Source organism: Ochotona princeps, chromosome 1, assembly GCF_030435755.1.
Source record: "Ochotona princeps isolate mOchPri1 chromosome 1, mOchPri1.hap1, whole genome shotgun sequence".
NCBI lineage: Eukaryota > Metazoa > Chordata > Mammalia > Lagomorpha > Ochotonidae > Ochotona > Ochotona princeps.
This window is the reverse complement of record NC_080832.1, coordinates 41,766,288-41,779,526: the sequence shown is the minus strand read 5'-3', so window position 1 is coordinate 41,779,526 and position 13,239 is coordinate 41,766,288. Positions and strand designations below refer to the sequence as shown.

The 13,239-nt window shown below is 40.4% G+C and overlaps 1 protein-coding gene across 1 annotated transcript in view; it reads right to left on the bottom strand.

Annotated features, from left to right (window-relative positions):
* TBC1D32 (TBC1 domain family member 32) overlaps positions 1-12,860 on the bottom strand; it is a 192,735-nt gene extending 179,875 nt beyond the window's left edge. Inside the window, exon 1 of the mRNA XM_058669172.1 lies at positions 12,640-12,860. Within this exon, the coding sequence (XP_058525155.1) occupies positions 12,640-12,794 (155 nt within the window). The 5' untranslated portion in view covers positions 12,795-12,860. The remainder of the gene's footprint in view (positions 1-12,639) is intronic.
* Positions 12,861-13,239: the final 379 nt, after the last annotated feature.

Sequence of the window (13,239 nt, the reverse complement as noted above, 5' to 3'; positions counted from 1 at the left end):
CGGCTAAAACAGGTAGGGCTGGGTCAGGTTGAAGTCAGTTTTCAAGAGCATTAATTTGATCTCCTATTTTAGCAGGCTGGCACCCAAGTGCCTGGGTCATCTTCTGTCGCTTTGCCCAGCCATTATCCAGGGAGATGGAGCAGAAGCACAACTGCCACCACTGACACCAGAGTCAATATGAGAGGGCAACTTTAAATCTACTCTGTGGGGAGACCAGTGCTGGTATCCCACATAGGCACCAGTTTGAATCCTGACTGCTCTACCACTGATCCAGCTCACTGTTAACGACCTGGGAAAGCAGCAAAGGATGGTCCGACGCCTCGGGTCCCCGCACCCACACAGGAGACCTGGGAGAAATTCCTGGATCCTAGCTTCAGACTAGCCCAGCTCCTGATAGCTACAGCCATTGGGGAGTGAACCAGCAGATGGAAAAATCCCTGTCTCTCCTCCTCTCTCCCTGTAAGTCTGCCCTTTAATAAAAAGTAAATCTTTTTTTAAAAGCTAAAATAGAAGATGAAATCTACACTTTGGAGACTGCAATAATCAGAGGATTTTTTTCTAAAGATATCACTACTATTTGACTACCTCTCAAAGACTCATTCAGAATGCTTCAGTGTTTTAATGAATCTTCCAAATTCAGTGAACCCCAGGACCCCAAGGTTAATTCTGTCTTAACAGGTTTCTGTCATAAAGGCTGTTCTAAAAGAAGAAACATCTCTAGGGATGGTAAGGACCCTTATCATAGGGAACTGTTAGGATCCTTACAGACTCTTCAATCCCAAATCAATGAGGAGTCATTTCTTAAAGCAGGCCCTTCTATCTTTACGTGGGAGTAGACAAAGGCTTCAAAATTCTCATTCAACATTCATTGTGTGAAATTTCTTTTACTATCCCAATTCATCATAGCACTTCGCAAAATCCTAAAATGGTTTTTTTCTCTAATGGTGAGCCAGAACAGAAAAACAGTTGCAATGAGGTTTCGAGAAACTGCCCCATAAATGTAAGTAATCTGTTCCCTCCATTGTCTATCTCTCATATATATATATGATATATATATGATAGCTCTCATATATATATGATATATGATATATATGATATATATACTACATATCATATATATCATAGCATATATTTTATATAAGATGATAAAGTATTAGATATAAATTATATATAAGTCATAAGTAAAATATTACTATATAACAGTAATATGTTATTTATATAATTTATATGAAATTATAAAATAAGCCAGGAGTTGGGAACATCAACCAGGTTCCCACCAGGAAGCAGGGGCCCAAGGACTTGGGCCATCTTCAGCTGCTTTTCCAAATCATTACCACGTGACTAGATCACAACTGGAGCAACTAGAACACAAGCCAGTGCCATATGGGATGCAGGCACTACATCAGTGGTTTTATCCACTGCAATACAATGGCAACTCCATTCACCAACAATTAAGTCTATATCTAATTCAAAATATCAAAGTTAAGTCAGAGATTCTTAAATCAAAAAAATCCGATGGGGGCCCAGCACAGTAGCCTGCAGCTAAAGTCCTTGCTTTGCATGCACCAGAATTCCATATGGGTGCCAGTTCTAATCCTAGAGGCCGCACTCCCCATCCAACTTCCTGCTTGTAGTCTGGGAAAACAGTCAAGGACAGCCCAAAGCCTTGGGACTTTGCACCTGTGTGGGAGACCCAGAAGAAGTTCCTGGCTCCTGCCTTTGGATCAGCTCAGTTCTGGCCATTGTGGCCACTTGGGGAGTAAATCATCGGATGGACATTCTTCCCCGTTATCCTCTTCTCTGTATATTTGACGTTCCAGCAAATAAACAAATAAATATTTTTTTAATTTCATATCATCAATTTTAGAAATTATTTTAGGCAATATCCTACTTATTTTGCATGAAAGCACATATTCTGCCTGGAAGAGATTTTAAAAAGGTCCTTATATTTATCCCTAGTGGTTGTCAACACAGTTGCAACAGACTAAGTAGGCAAGTAAAGCAGCCACGAATAAAACTAATGAACTGAAGAGGTCATGCACGAGCTCAAGGGAGACTTTGTATCTGGTCCCAAGCATTTTTTATCTTGAATAGAGTACTGAGAAAAATTCCCTCAAAGGTAATATTAAAACTTTACCTGGGCCCAGCACTGTGGCCTAGCGGCTGAAGTCCTTGCCTTGAATGCGCCAGGATCCCAAATGGGCACGGGTTCTAATCCTGGCAGCCCCGCTTCCCATCCAGCTCCCTGCTTGTGGCCTGGGAAAGCAGTTAAGGACAGCCCAAAGCCTTGGAACCCTGTACCCATGTGGGAGATCCAGAAGCAGAAGAGCTCCTGGCTTCTGGCTATGGATTGGCGCAGCATCAGCCGTTGCAGCCACTTGGGGAGTGAATCATCGGACAGAAGATCTTCCTCTCTGTCTCCCTCCTCTCCGTGAATCTGACTTTGCAATAAAAATAAAATACATCTTAAAAGAAAAAAAACTTTACCTGACCCAACACTGTGATGCACTGAGCTAAGCTGCACCTTCAGTGCCAACCAATTCAAGCGCTGGCTGCTCCATTTCCAGTCCGTCTCCCTGCTTAGGTGCCTGAGAGGACTTAGGATATCTCAGGGGTCTGTGCCTCTGTCACCAACATGGAGACATGGATGGAACTCCAGGATCCTGGCTCTGACCTGAAGCAACCCAGCCTGTTGCAGCCATTATGGAGTCACCAGGGGATGGAAGATCTTCCATAGACTCCAGACACTCTGCTTTTCAAATGAAGAAATAAATGAAGAAGAAGAGACATAAGGAAAAAGGAGAAAAAGAAGCAGGAGAAGAAGCAGGAGAAGCAGAAGAAGAGGAAGAAGAAAAGAAAGAAGTGGAAGAGAAAGAAGAAGGAGGAAGAAAAGGAGGTGTATTTACCTTTGTGCAAAAATAATACAAAATTTGTGCATAATTACTAAATAATACACATTTATCGAAGAATTTTTTGAAAAGCCATCCCCATGGTCCTAGTGTTAATCTTCTCAAAATTTTAAGAAAAATCAGAAAAATTGCTTTCATTTACTGTTCAATTCTTAAATGCTACTTTGTGATTTTTCTCTAACTTATGGAAAACACATTCACAGACAAAATAAGACATGCAGGATATCAATAACATTTCAATATCCTCTCTCTTCAACCATTAGCAATTCTGACCATGAAAGATATTGCTGAATCACATTTCATTTAAATGTTTTTTTCTTCACGATACGGTTCCACCCTCAGTTCCTCCAGCAATGTTTTCCTCCATATTATTACAATGGTATAGTCCCTCAGCAACAGTCATGAGGCCGGCATGCTGCTATGTGATTGTACAAGGCATCATAAGCACAGACAATGGTACCAAATCTGTATCTGAAATCTGTAACTAATTTAAGAAGATTTTTCAGCCAAGTCTTTGCTTACAGCACCAGCATTCCACATGGTGTTGTTTCAAGTTCCAGCTGCCCTAATTCCAATCCAGGTCCCTGTTTATGGCCAGGGAAAGCAGGAGAGAATAGCCCAAACCCTCAAGTCCCTGGACACACACGGGAAACCTAGAGGAAGCTCTCTGTTCCTGGCTTCAGACTGGCTGAGCTGCAGCCATTGAGGACAGTAGAAAAATGAACCAATGGATGGATGATATCTGTCTCTCCTTTTCTCTAACTCTGCTTTTCCCAAAAACTAAATAAATCTTCTTTTAAAAATGAAGAAGAAAGAATATCTAGGGCCTTTCGTTTCTTTAGCAGATTGTTGAGTATTAACATTTTCAGACTTAACATATTCTTTGTTTTTTAAAAGATTTATTTACTTTTATTGGAAAATCAGATATACAGAGAGCAAAAGAGACAGACAGAAAGATCTTCCATCCAATGGTTCACTCCCCTAGTGAGCGCAATGGCCGGTGCTGTGCCAATCCAAAGCCAGGAGCCAGGAACCTCCTCCAGGTCTCCCACGTGGGTGCAGGGTCCCAAGGCTTTGGGCCATCCTTGACTGCCTTCCCAGGCCACAAGCAGGGAGCTGGATGGGAAGTGGGGCTGCCAGGATTAGAACCGGCGACCATATGGGATCCTGGCACATGCAAGGCAATGACTTTAACCACTATGCTACTGTGCTGGGTCGCAGACTTAACATATTCTAATTTTGCTGAAAAAAGCCAATGCAGCAATATCACAGAAATAACACAGATTTGACAATTACAGCTCACAATAAAGAAAATTTCCATTTATTTCCATTTTCATCAATGTTATTAATATTCCTTACTCATTTAAAATGAGTAATGCACTTTCCAGATTTTCTTAAAGGAGATATTTCATGCAATGAGTAAACAAGTTTAAAACTGCTATACATCTAGAAATCTGTAAATTAAGTTCACTTCAGGTTTATGTTTTACATCCTGCATTGATCGATGTTGTAATCTTCGGTAAAACACCTAATCATATTAAATAATTATTTTCCATTGCTTAACGGTGCTGATAATTGTAATGTGAAAGTACTCATTATTACATAAAGTGCTTCCTTAAACCTTGGTATTTTTCTCATAAAACATATTCCACATAAATTTGACTATGTGGACAGTAACTCAGGGGCAGGTCTTCAGCATGGTGCTTTGCGTACTCACATCCCATGCTGAAGAGTCTGAGATCAGTCAGCTTCCTGTAAATGCACACCCTAGCAGGCAGCACGTAGGAGGCCAAGGAGAGCCCACATCTGTGACCCACCTGTGAGGCATGGATTGGGTTCCTGGGTCTTGCCTTTAGCCTTACCCAGCACTGACTTCTGCTGGTGTGTAAAGAAAGAGCTGATAAATAGGAAGTCTCTTTCCCTCTTTCAAATACAATAAAAATATTATAAATTACAATCAATTAAAAACAAAAATTTTAAATTTTATTTCAATGACAATATCAACAATGAATGCACAAGTAATTTCTAAAAATATAAAAGAATTTTTAAAAATACAAAAGAAAAAAGAAAAAAAACCAAAAACTAAAATATATATATTTCTCAAAAAGAGACATTAAGACCTAGGAGGATGGTCATTTGCTAATGGGGAAAGGCATGAGGCTCTTCCCAGCTTGAATGCAGTTCAACTAAAATACCTAACAGTATGACTGCCAACTTTGTTTCACTATGAGTAAATGAATTTTTTCTATTTACATTAAAAAAAATTTACAAGGTTGAATAAAGAACATTGTCTTTTCTCCAGCTTCACTGTCTAAGCTTTTCAAGAAAATTCAATGATTTTTTTGAGAACAAACTTCTGACATCCTGAGTGTTTTTACCAAAATGTGTAAAAACACAAAGATCACTATTGCGAAAGACATAAAAACCCCAGTAGTGTTTGCTTTCAGAAACCATCCTTTTAGCTAAACAAGAAATATTTCAATTATCTATAGAGAATTGTTTTCACTTGTGATATTTTTAACAGGTATTTTTAGCAGTGTAAGCTATTAATCATAGCACCATCACTGGAATTTTTTGAAATATATCACATTTAGAATCAGGTTTAAACAAGACAACCTTATGTATCATACTAAGAGCATAAGTTACTATGTAATAATAAAAAATACTTTACATATTCTCAAACTTTCCAGGCCAAAGAATAAGCTTCTGACACCTGATGGTTATTAGAAATTCATTAATTAGACAGAATCAACATGACAGAAAAGGATAAGAACACATTTAAAAAGAGAATCATTAGCCAGGGTGAAGCATAGAGGGCAGAGTACCAGAAACAGGAGAGGACAGTCCAATGGCAGAGAGGCACCCGAAGACTGATGGACACAGGGAAGCAGTGGAGACAACGGAGTGGTATTCCAGGGACTAGATACCAAGGCAGTCAGCAAGTGGCGATCAAAGCTCCAGGGGCAGACAGAGCTCCACCAGCAGCAAGCTCAGAAGGGGAGTTCACCAGGAGCTCAGGAGGTAAACCAGGCAAAGAACTGCCTATTCTTCCGATTTGTTTGATCCGACCAGGAGCAAGGACAGAGTAACAGAACCCAAGCAGGTGGTACAAGAACAGGGTAGATTTCACAGCCCAGACCCCCAGTAGTGCCACATCGGGTGCCATTTTTTGTAGTGAGGCAAAAGGCTTTGGGACTGCGACAACAGCAAAGTGTATATGTGTGAAGCCAGGAGTGATCTCACTTCTGGCTCAGTGCATTGCACTAGTCCCACAGGGAAAACAGTACCAACATGGCAAGCTACAGGTTCCAACTAAAACAGGTCTGGGAGGCCCCCAGACCTAATAGCCAGCAGAGCCAGAACGCCACCAGAGCCATATCAGACCCCATTTGTACAGTGTGGCAAAGGCTGTGGGGCCAAGGGACAAGAGTTAGCTATGCATGTACTAAGCTGGGAGTGAACTCACTCCCAGCTCAGTACATTGCACTGCTCCCACAGGGAAAATAGTACTGACTTTGGCATCCTACGTGTTCCACAAAAATAGATTTGGAGTGGCTTTCAGACCTAATGGTTAGCAGGTTCTGGCAAGATCAGCACTGACACCACACCATTATTCAGGACACCTGGCATCTTCCTAATCCTGCAAACTGCTCAAACAGGAAGTGGGAGAAAGATTATACAGGCAACAGTACATCCACAGCACAGGATCACAGGAAGTGGAGAGTGGTGAGCCTGGAGCTGGGGCTTTGGGGACCATGGTAAAAGCCTAGCATAAGAGCCCAGATCTGAAACTCGCTGGAGGGAGTGGCACTAGTGACTACAAATGAAAAACTAGGTAACAAACATAATCAGTATAATCGACCTGTAGACATGTGGGCCACACAGCATAGAAACCTGTCCTAAGGAGAAGAATCTGCTAACCAGAAGTACAATGACCAAGAACAAAAAAAGGGACAGAGGCACAATGAAAATTAATGAAGATTCCCTTGCAAAGGAGCAAAAACCTTTGCCAACCTCAGAGTTAACTAAGGAATACATCAAGAAAATGGGGGGTAAAGAACTTTAAAAACACTTTTTATAAAACTTATCAACAAGAAGAACCACATAAAGTAATTGAAGGGATGTGTCACACAGAAAATAGCAACACTGAAACAAAATCAAGCACAAATATTACAAATGAAGGACACAATGGAGCAAATTAAAAATTCAATGGAAAGCCTCAATAACAGAATGAATGAGGCAGAAGAATCACAGAATTTGAAGATACTTCTTGTCATAATGGGAAACAAACAAAAAGTTGGAAATGGAGTCGGGTCAAGCTAAAATGAGTATCCAAGAAGTAAGAGACACTATTATAAGGCCAAATGTAAGAATTACGGGAGTTCCAGAAGGTACAGAAAGTAAAGCTGGGTTTAAAGATGTATTCAATGAAATAATAAATGAAAACTTCCTTAATTTAAAGAAAGAATTAGGAAACAACACAGGAGGACACAGGAAGAGAACTCCCTAGAGAGTTGAACAAAAGCGATCTTCTCCATGACACATGATAATCAAGCTCTCTTCAATCGAACATAAGGAAAAGATCCTTAAATGTGCTTGTGAAAAAAAAATCGACTAACCTATAGAGGAGTGGCAATCAGACTTACAGCTGACCTCTCATAGGAAACTCTACAGGCCAGAACAGAATGGAGCAACATCTCACTCTGACATCAGAACATGACATCACTGACATGAGGAGACACATCTTACCAACAAACACCAGCAGAAACCATAGCTCATGGATTTTGATGGTTTTTTTATTTTCATTTATTCAGTTTTTTTCTGATATTAAATTCTTCACTGAGTCATAGGTCATACACTAGCATCATTTTCTCCAAGAAGGTTCTTGACTGTCTTTTTCATTTATTTAGCAATACATTGATCATTCAGCAGAATGTTACTTAACTCCAAAATGTTGTAAATTTCTATTTTCTTCCTGTTGTTGATTTTGTTTGGTGGCTTCTCATTTAAGGGGATGTATAGTAATTATGTAATGGAAACTATTATATCCAGATGTGAAGTTACAATGCAGCATGCATCTCTACTTCCAAATCAAAGAGGGGCTCACAACGAAACTGTTAAATGTATCTTGACAATAGATTGCTGGGCTCTCTGCCATTGTGCATGCCTGCAATGTCAAGATACACTTAAATAGCAGAATGACGGACTTATGACTGCTTATGAAGAACTATACTATTGTAATATTATGGGGGAAATCTGTGAGGGGAGATTTGGATATGGGGTAAGGGAAATCCCAGAGCCTACAGAACGGCATTAAAAATAATTTTAAAAAATGAAAAAAGAAATGCATTAATTAAAAGAGACATTATATATCTTTCATAATTTTTCTACTTATGAATATTAATTTACAGAATATCACTCTACAGAATGTTTTCTTGAAGTTACCACTGGTGTTCAACAACTAAAAGGCCACTAGCAAACTCTACTGGAAAGCAGAAAAAAAGCCTAATTTGAATAAACATTATTGAGCTCCTTCAAGATCTAACTTTGTGATCTCAGTGCAAACCACACATTAGAATCATCTACAGAATTCTTTAAAAACCATCAGCAACCTGCCTAATCCACAGCCCCTCTGCAAACTACCCCAGTAAAACGTGGTTCATTTGTGGTAAGGACCAGGCATTAATGTGTTTTAATGGCCTCCAGTTGATTTTAGTGTAACCAAGACTGAAAACTAGTCTTGTTTATACGGGGCCAGTCCAAATGAAAAAGTTTATATAATATATACATACATAATGAAAGCCAGATTCTCTTCCCTCTCTCTCCTCCCACAGGCCTCAAATCCTGTCAATCTTCAAAAAAAGAGAAAACAGCCAGGATCTGTTGAAAAAATGTGTACAATTTTAGGTGAAAACATCGAAGAGAGAATGCAAAGTGGAAATAGTTTACCTGACTACTGGGCCGGCGGGGGAGGGATGGAAATGTCCACACAGGGTTATAGGTTTTCCCCCCAAATGATCACATTTTTCTTCATTTTATTATAGTACCTGATATTGCATCATTATGGACTCAATTGTCTTTTAAAAAGCTTACTTTAAAAAAGCTAATACTCTAGAAACACTACTTCCCATGTAAGTCTATTTAGTCAGATCACTGTTCTTGCTAATAACAGGACAGCACCTATTGAGTTTCAGGAACCAATGTTCTGATGGTAGAGATGGGAAGATGAGTAATTCAGAAAAAATGAAGCACTTTGGAAAACAAGATTAATTAAGTGAGCCAAGAACATTAAAAGATAAATCAAAGAAAACAGAGAAACAAAAGCACCTGTACATAATGACCTTAAGAGTCCATCCAACTGTGAAACTATAAGATTCTAAGAGACCAAAGACAAACATCTCTTCCTGTTTTAATTCTTAAGAGTCCTCTTCTCCTAATACACACGTTGGTCTAGGCAGTAACACCTGAATTATACTAGCTTTACTTTTTAGATTACAAATTCAAGGAGGATGTTGTAGCACAGAAGCTTGAGTCCCCTTTTGGGACACCTGCATCCCAAACCAAAATGAAAGTTACTCTGTTTCTGACAGATTCTGCCAAGGCAAGTAGGAGGCAGAACATAATGTCTGAAATACTCGGGTTCTTGCCACCCATGTGGGAGTCCCAGCAGTAACTCCTGGCTCTTGCCTTTGGCCTGGTCCTAGTCCTACCTATTAAGGGATTACGGAGAGTGAAATTAAGTGAAACTCCGTCATTGTGAGCTTCAAATGAATATTTTTTTAAAAAAAATTTCACACCATCTTTAAGATTACAAAAGCTGCAGGCCACAGTACAACAACTCAGTGGCTAAATCTTCGCCTTGCGTGCACCAAAATCCCATGTGGGTGCCACTTCATGGCCTAGCTACTCCACTTCCCATCCAACTCCCTGCCTGTGAGCTGGAAAAGTGGCAGAGGATGGCCCAAAGCATTTGGACCCTGCATCCATGTGGGAGATCCAGAGGAGGTTCCTGGGTTCAGATCAGATCAGCTCTAGACACTGTAGCCACTTAAGGTGTGAGCCAGAAGACAGATCTTTCTGTCTCTCCCTCTCTTTGCCTTTCCAATAAAAATAAATAAATGTGAAAAAGAGGAGAGGAGACGGGAGGGGAGGAGGAAAGAAAGGAGGAAGGGAGGGAGATAGGGAAGGAAGAAATAAAGGAAGGGAAGAAGGCAGGAAGGCAGGGAAGGATGATGGATGGATTACCCAGTGTCAACGCCAACTGGAGATCCCAAAGGTTAAGTTAGTTTTACAAGACTTGTGAAAGAAATTAAAAACAAACCAACATTAATTTTAAAAACATTTTAAAGTTGCCACAGTTAAAGCCTTAAATAAACAACCTCAAAAGCAAATATATGTGCTTAAAATACTTGTTTTAAAAAACCAAACGGCTGCAAACCAGTATTCATTACAAGTTTAAAAGATTTCCCACAGAAGAAAAAAATAGCATATTTTAATGAAACAAGAGATAAACACATAATGGAAGGTGGGTGGAGAGCCAGGATCTGGTTCTTTAAGAGCACTAATAAAATGAATAAATCTCTAGCATGGCAAGATAGAACAAGAGTGAAAGAGAAGACACGACAGAAGACAGAATCATAGGTCCTGGAAACACTTAAAAAGTTAACACCATTTACCATTAAAAATCCCCGTGCAAGTGTTTCAGAATCTAGATGAAATGAATAAATTTACAGAATATGACCTTGGTAAAAGTTAATTCAGTAATTAAACAATTCCATATAATACAAAAGCAAGAAATAAAATACCAAACTTCACACTAGAAGTGGGTTTCTGTGAAATGAATTATCAATACATGAGCTTACAAAGCTTTAATGACCTACCTTGTGTCTAAAAAAGTTCTAGTTTCTCTATATGCTTCTATTAAAAGAACAAATCAATTGCTAACTAGTAAAAGCTGGCTTTTGCTATTTCTAAAATTATAAAGTTATTAGCAATAGATTTAATGGGGAAACAAAAATTCATGAAAATACAAAAGAAGTTATGTATAACCATAAACACTAAACAAATTAAAACTCAGATTAACAAGGATTCCTTACATACGTTTTAAAACATAATCTGGTCACCACTATAAACGCTTCCCCCACCAAACTCCAAGTGAACACAAACAGAATTGTAAACATTGCCACCTGACACGGGAGTTCTGTCAACTCCAGTCTTCAGAACCAGCCTCCTGCGCCTATGCCTGTCAGGCTGCAGATGATGCTCTCAGAACCTGAATCCCTCCCACCAAGGAGACACAGTGTGCTGACTTCCGGCTTCAGTACAACCTGTAACCAGCCTGGGGCAGGCATCTGGAGGGTAACTCAGCAGATAGGTGGCCTTTCTTTTTTTTTTTTTTTTTTTTTTTTGTCTCTAACATCCTTTCAAATAAATCTTTGAAAATAAAATCATCTAATGCTTACATGTAACATTGGTAAGAGCTGCAGACATAGAATTTCAGGGTACCCAAAAGTCACTAAATGTAACATAAGTAGAAAAAAATTGAAATGTTATCTCTGTGAGTTCAAAGTGAAACGTAAATACTGAATGAAAAATGCTACAACTAATGATAATGGAGGTGGCGGGAAGCAGACTTTTAGGGAGAGGTTTAACTAACATTACATAAACCAAATGAACAAATCTTCTAAGTCTTCAAAAGGTATTTAAATCGGTAAAGGACCTTTCAGATGTGGGCCTTCGGCACAGGGGTTATGCCACCGCTAAGGGAGCCTGGGACGCCTGCATCCCATATTGCAATGCCTGATTCAAGTCTGAAGCTGCTCCACTTTCCATCCATCTCCCTGCTAACACACACTCCAGGAGGAAACATGCGGCTCAACTTCTTTAGCTCCTGCTGCTCACATCAAAGCCCCACAGAGAACTCCCACTCCCGGCCTACAGTCCTAACACCTGGGGAATAACCTCTCAGATCCAAGATCTCCGTCCCTCCTCCTTTTAAATAAAGTGAAAACAAATGAATACAATGTAAAGAAAAAACAAAAGGTCCTTCAACATGGCACTTCCCTCATTAAACGTTTCTCTCCTGCTTCCTCCAGAGTATTCCATATCTTTTATCTGCCATGTCCACAAGTGTCACAGACACTAGTGTAAGTGCTTTAACCCATGGAGGAACTGGAACTATCCCAGAAGCAGTTAACCACGTCTGGCGTGAGGTCTGGAATTTCATTTCTCGCTCTTACATCATACAGAACTGTTTAAGTAATTACTGAATTAATTTTTACTAAGCTCATCTTCTGTAAATTCATCCATTTCTTCTAGATTTTGAAACACTTGCATAAGCACCTCACATCAACACAGTATTCCTTTGCAGCACTCAGAAGGCACATTTGGTGCAACCACCAAATCTCAGACAAGCCAGCCACAGGGATCTTGAAGAACCATTAATTCCTTGAAGCATAACTGCTTTCTAAAATATGTAATATATAATAACGTTACTACATTGTCCAGGAAAGGGTGGGGGAGAATATGTTGTTATAAAGTAGGCAAAAGCTTTATAAAATTCATAAGGAATAATGATGGATTCGACACCCAGGAAAATAAAACCGAATCCTGCACTTGGAAAAACAAAACTTTAACAACAATCACGAAATGAGCATTTCTTCTCTGAACTGCACTTTAACCTTTTCCAGATCAACGTGCTGTTTGCTCAAGATATGAAAGGCAATTTTACTTGTGAAAATTTTCATCAGTTTCCTCCAGATGTAAAAGGATGTCCTCGGCGCACTCCAGGGACGGAGCACCCGTGATTTTCTCCTTCACGCTCAGGAACAACTGCCTCAGCATGGCCTGCAGCATCGCCTCGTCCTCGCTGGAGAAATGCGACATCCTCTGTAGGAATCAAACGCCCACTGCCATTAGATACAAGCAAGAACCGCGCACTACGCACGCGCAATCCCACCCAGCGCCGGCCCGCGCGCAGCGTCGTTGCCTAGGAGACGGTGGCTGCCCGCCCGCCTTTCAGGAAAACAAGTCACCTTACTATGGGAATCCGCGCATTCGTCAGCACCCCCTCCTCTAGTTGCCAGGTTTCAGTTCCAACAAGAGCTCAGACTGCGGATTAACAGCTAGAGACGTCCAGAAAGGCTCTGCTGGGCGGGCCCGACAGGGGCGTGGCGGCGCTCCGCGTGACGTCAGCGCGCTGACGTGGCCTGCTGCCGCCAGGGCACGCCGCCGGAGTTGCCTGCTGGTTCTCCTCAGGGTTACCGTTCTGCCCTCGGGCGTTAAAGGGAAAAGGTTTCAACATAAAGGAGATATCGGAGGTAAAACTGAA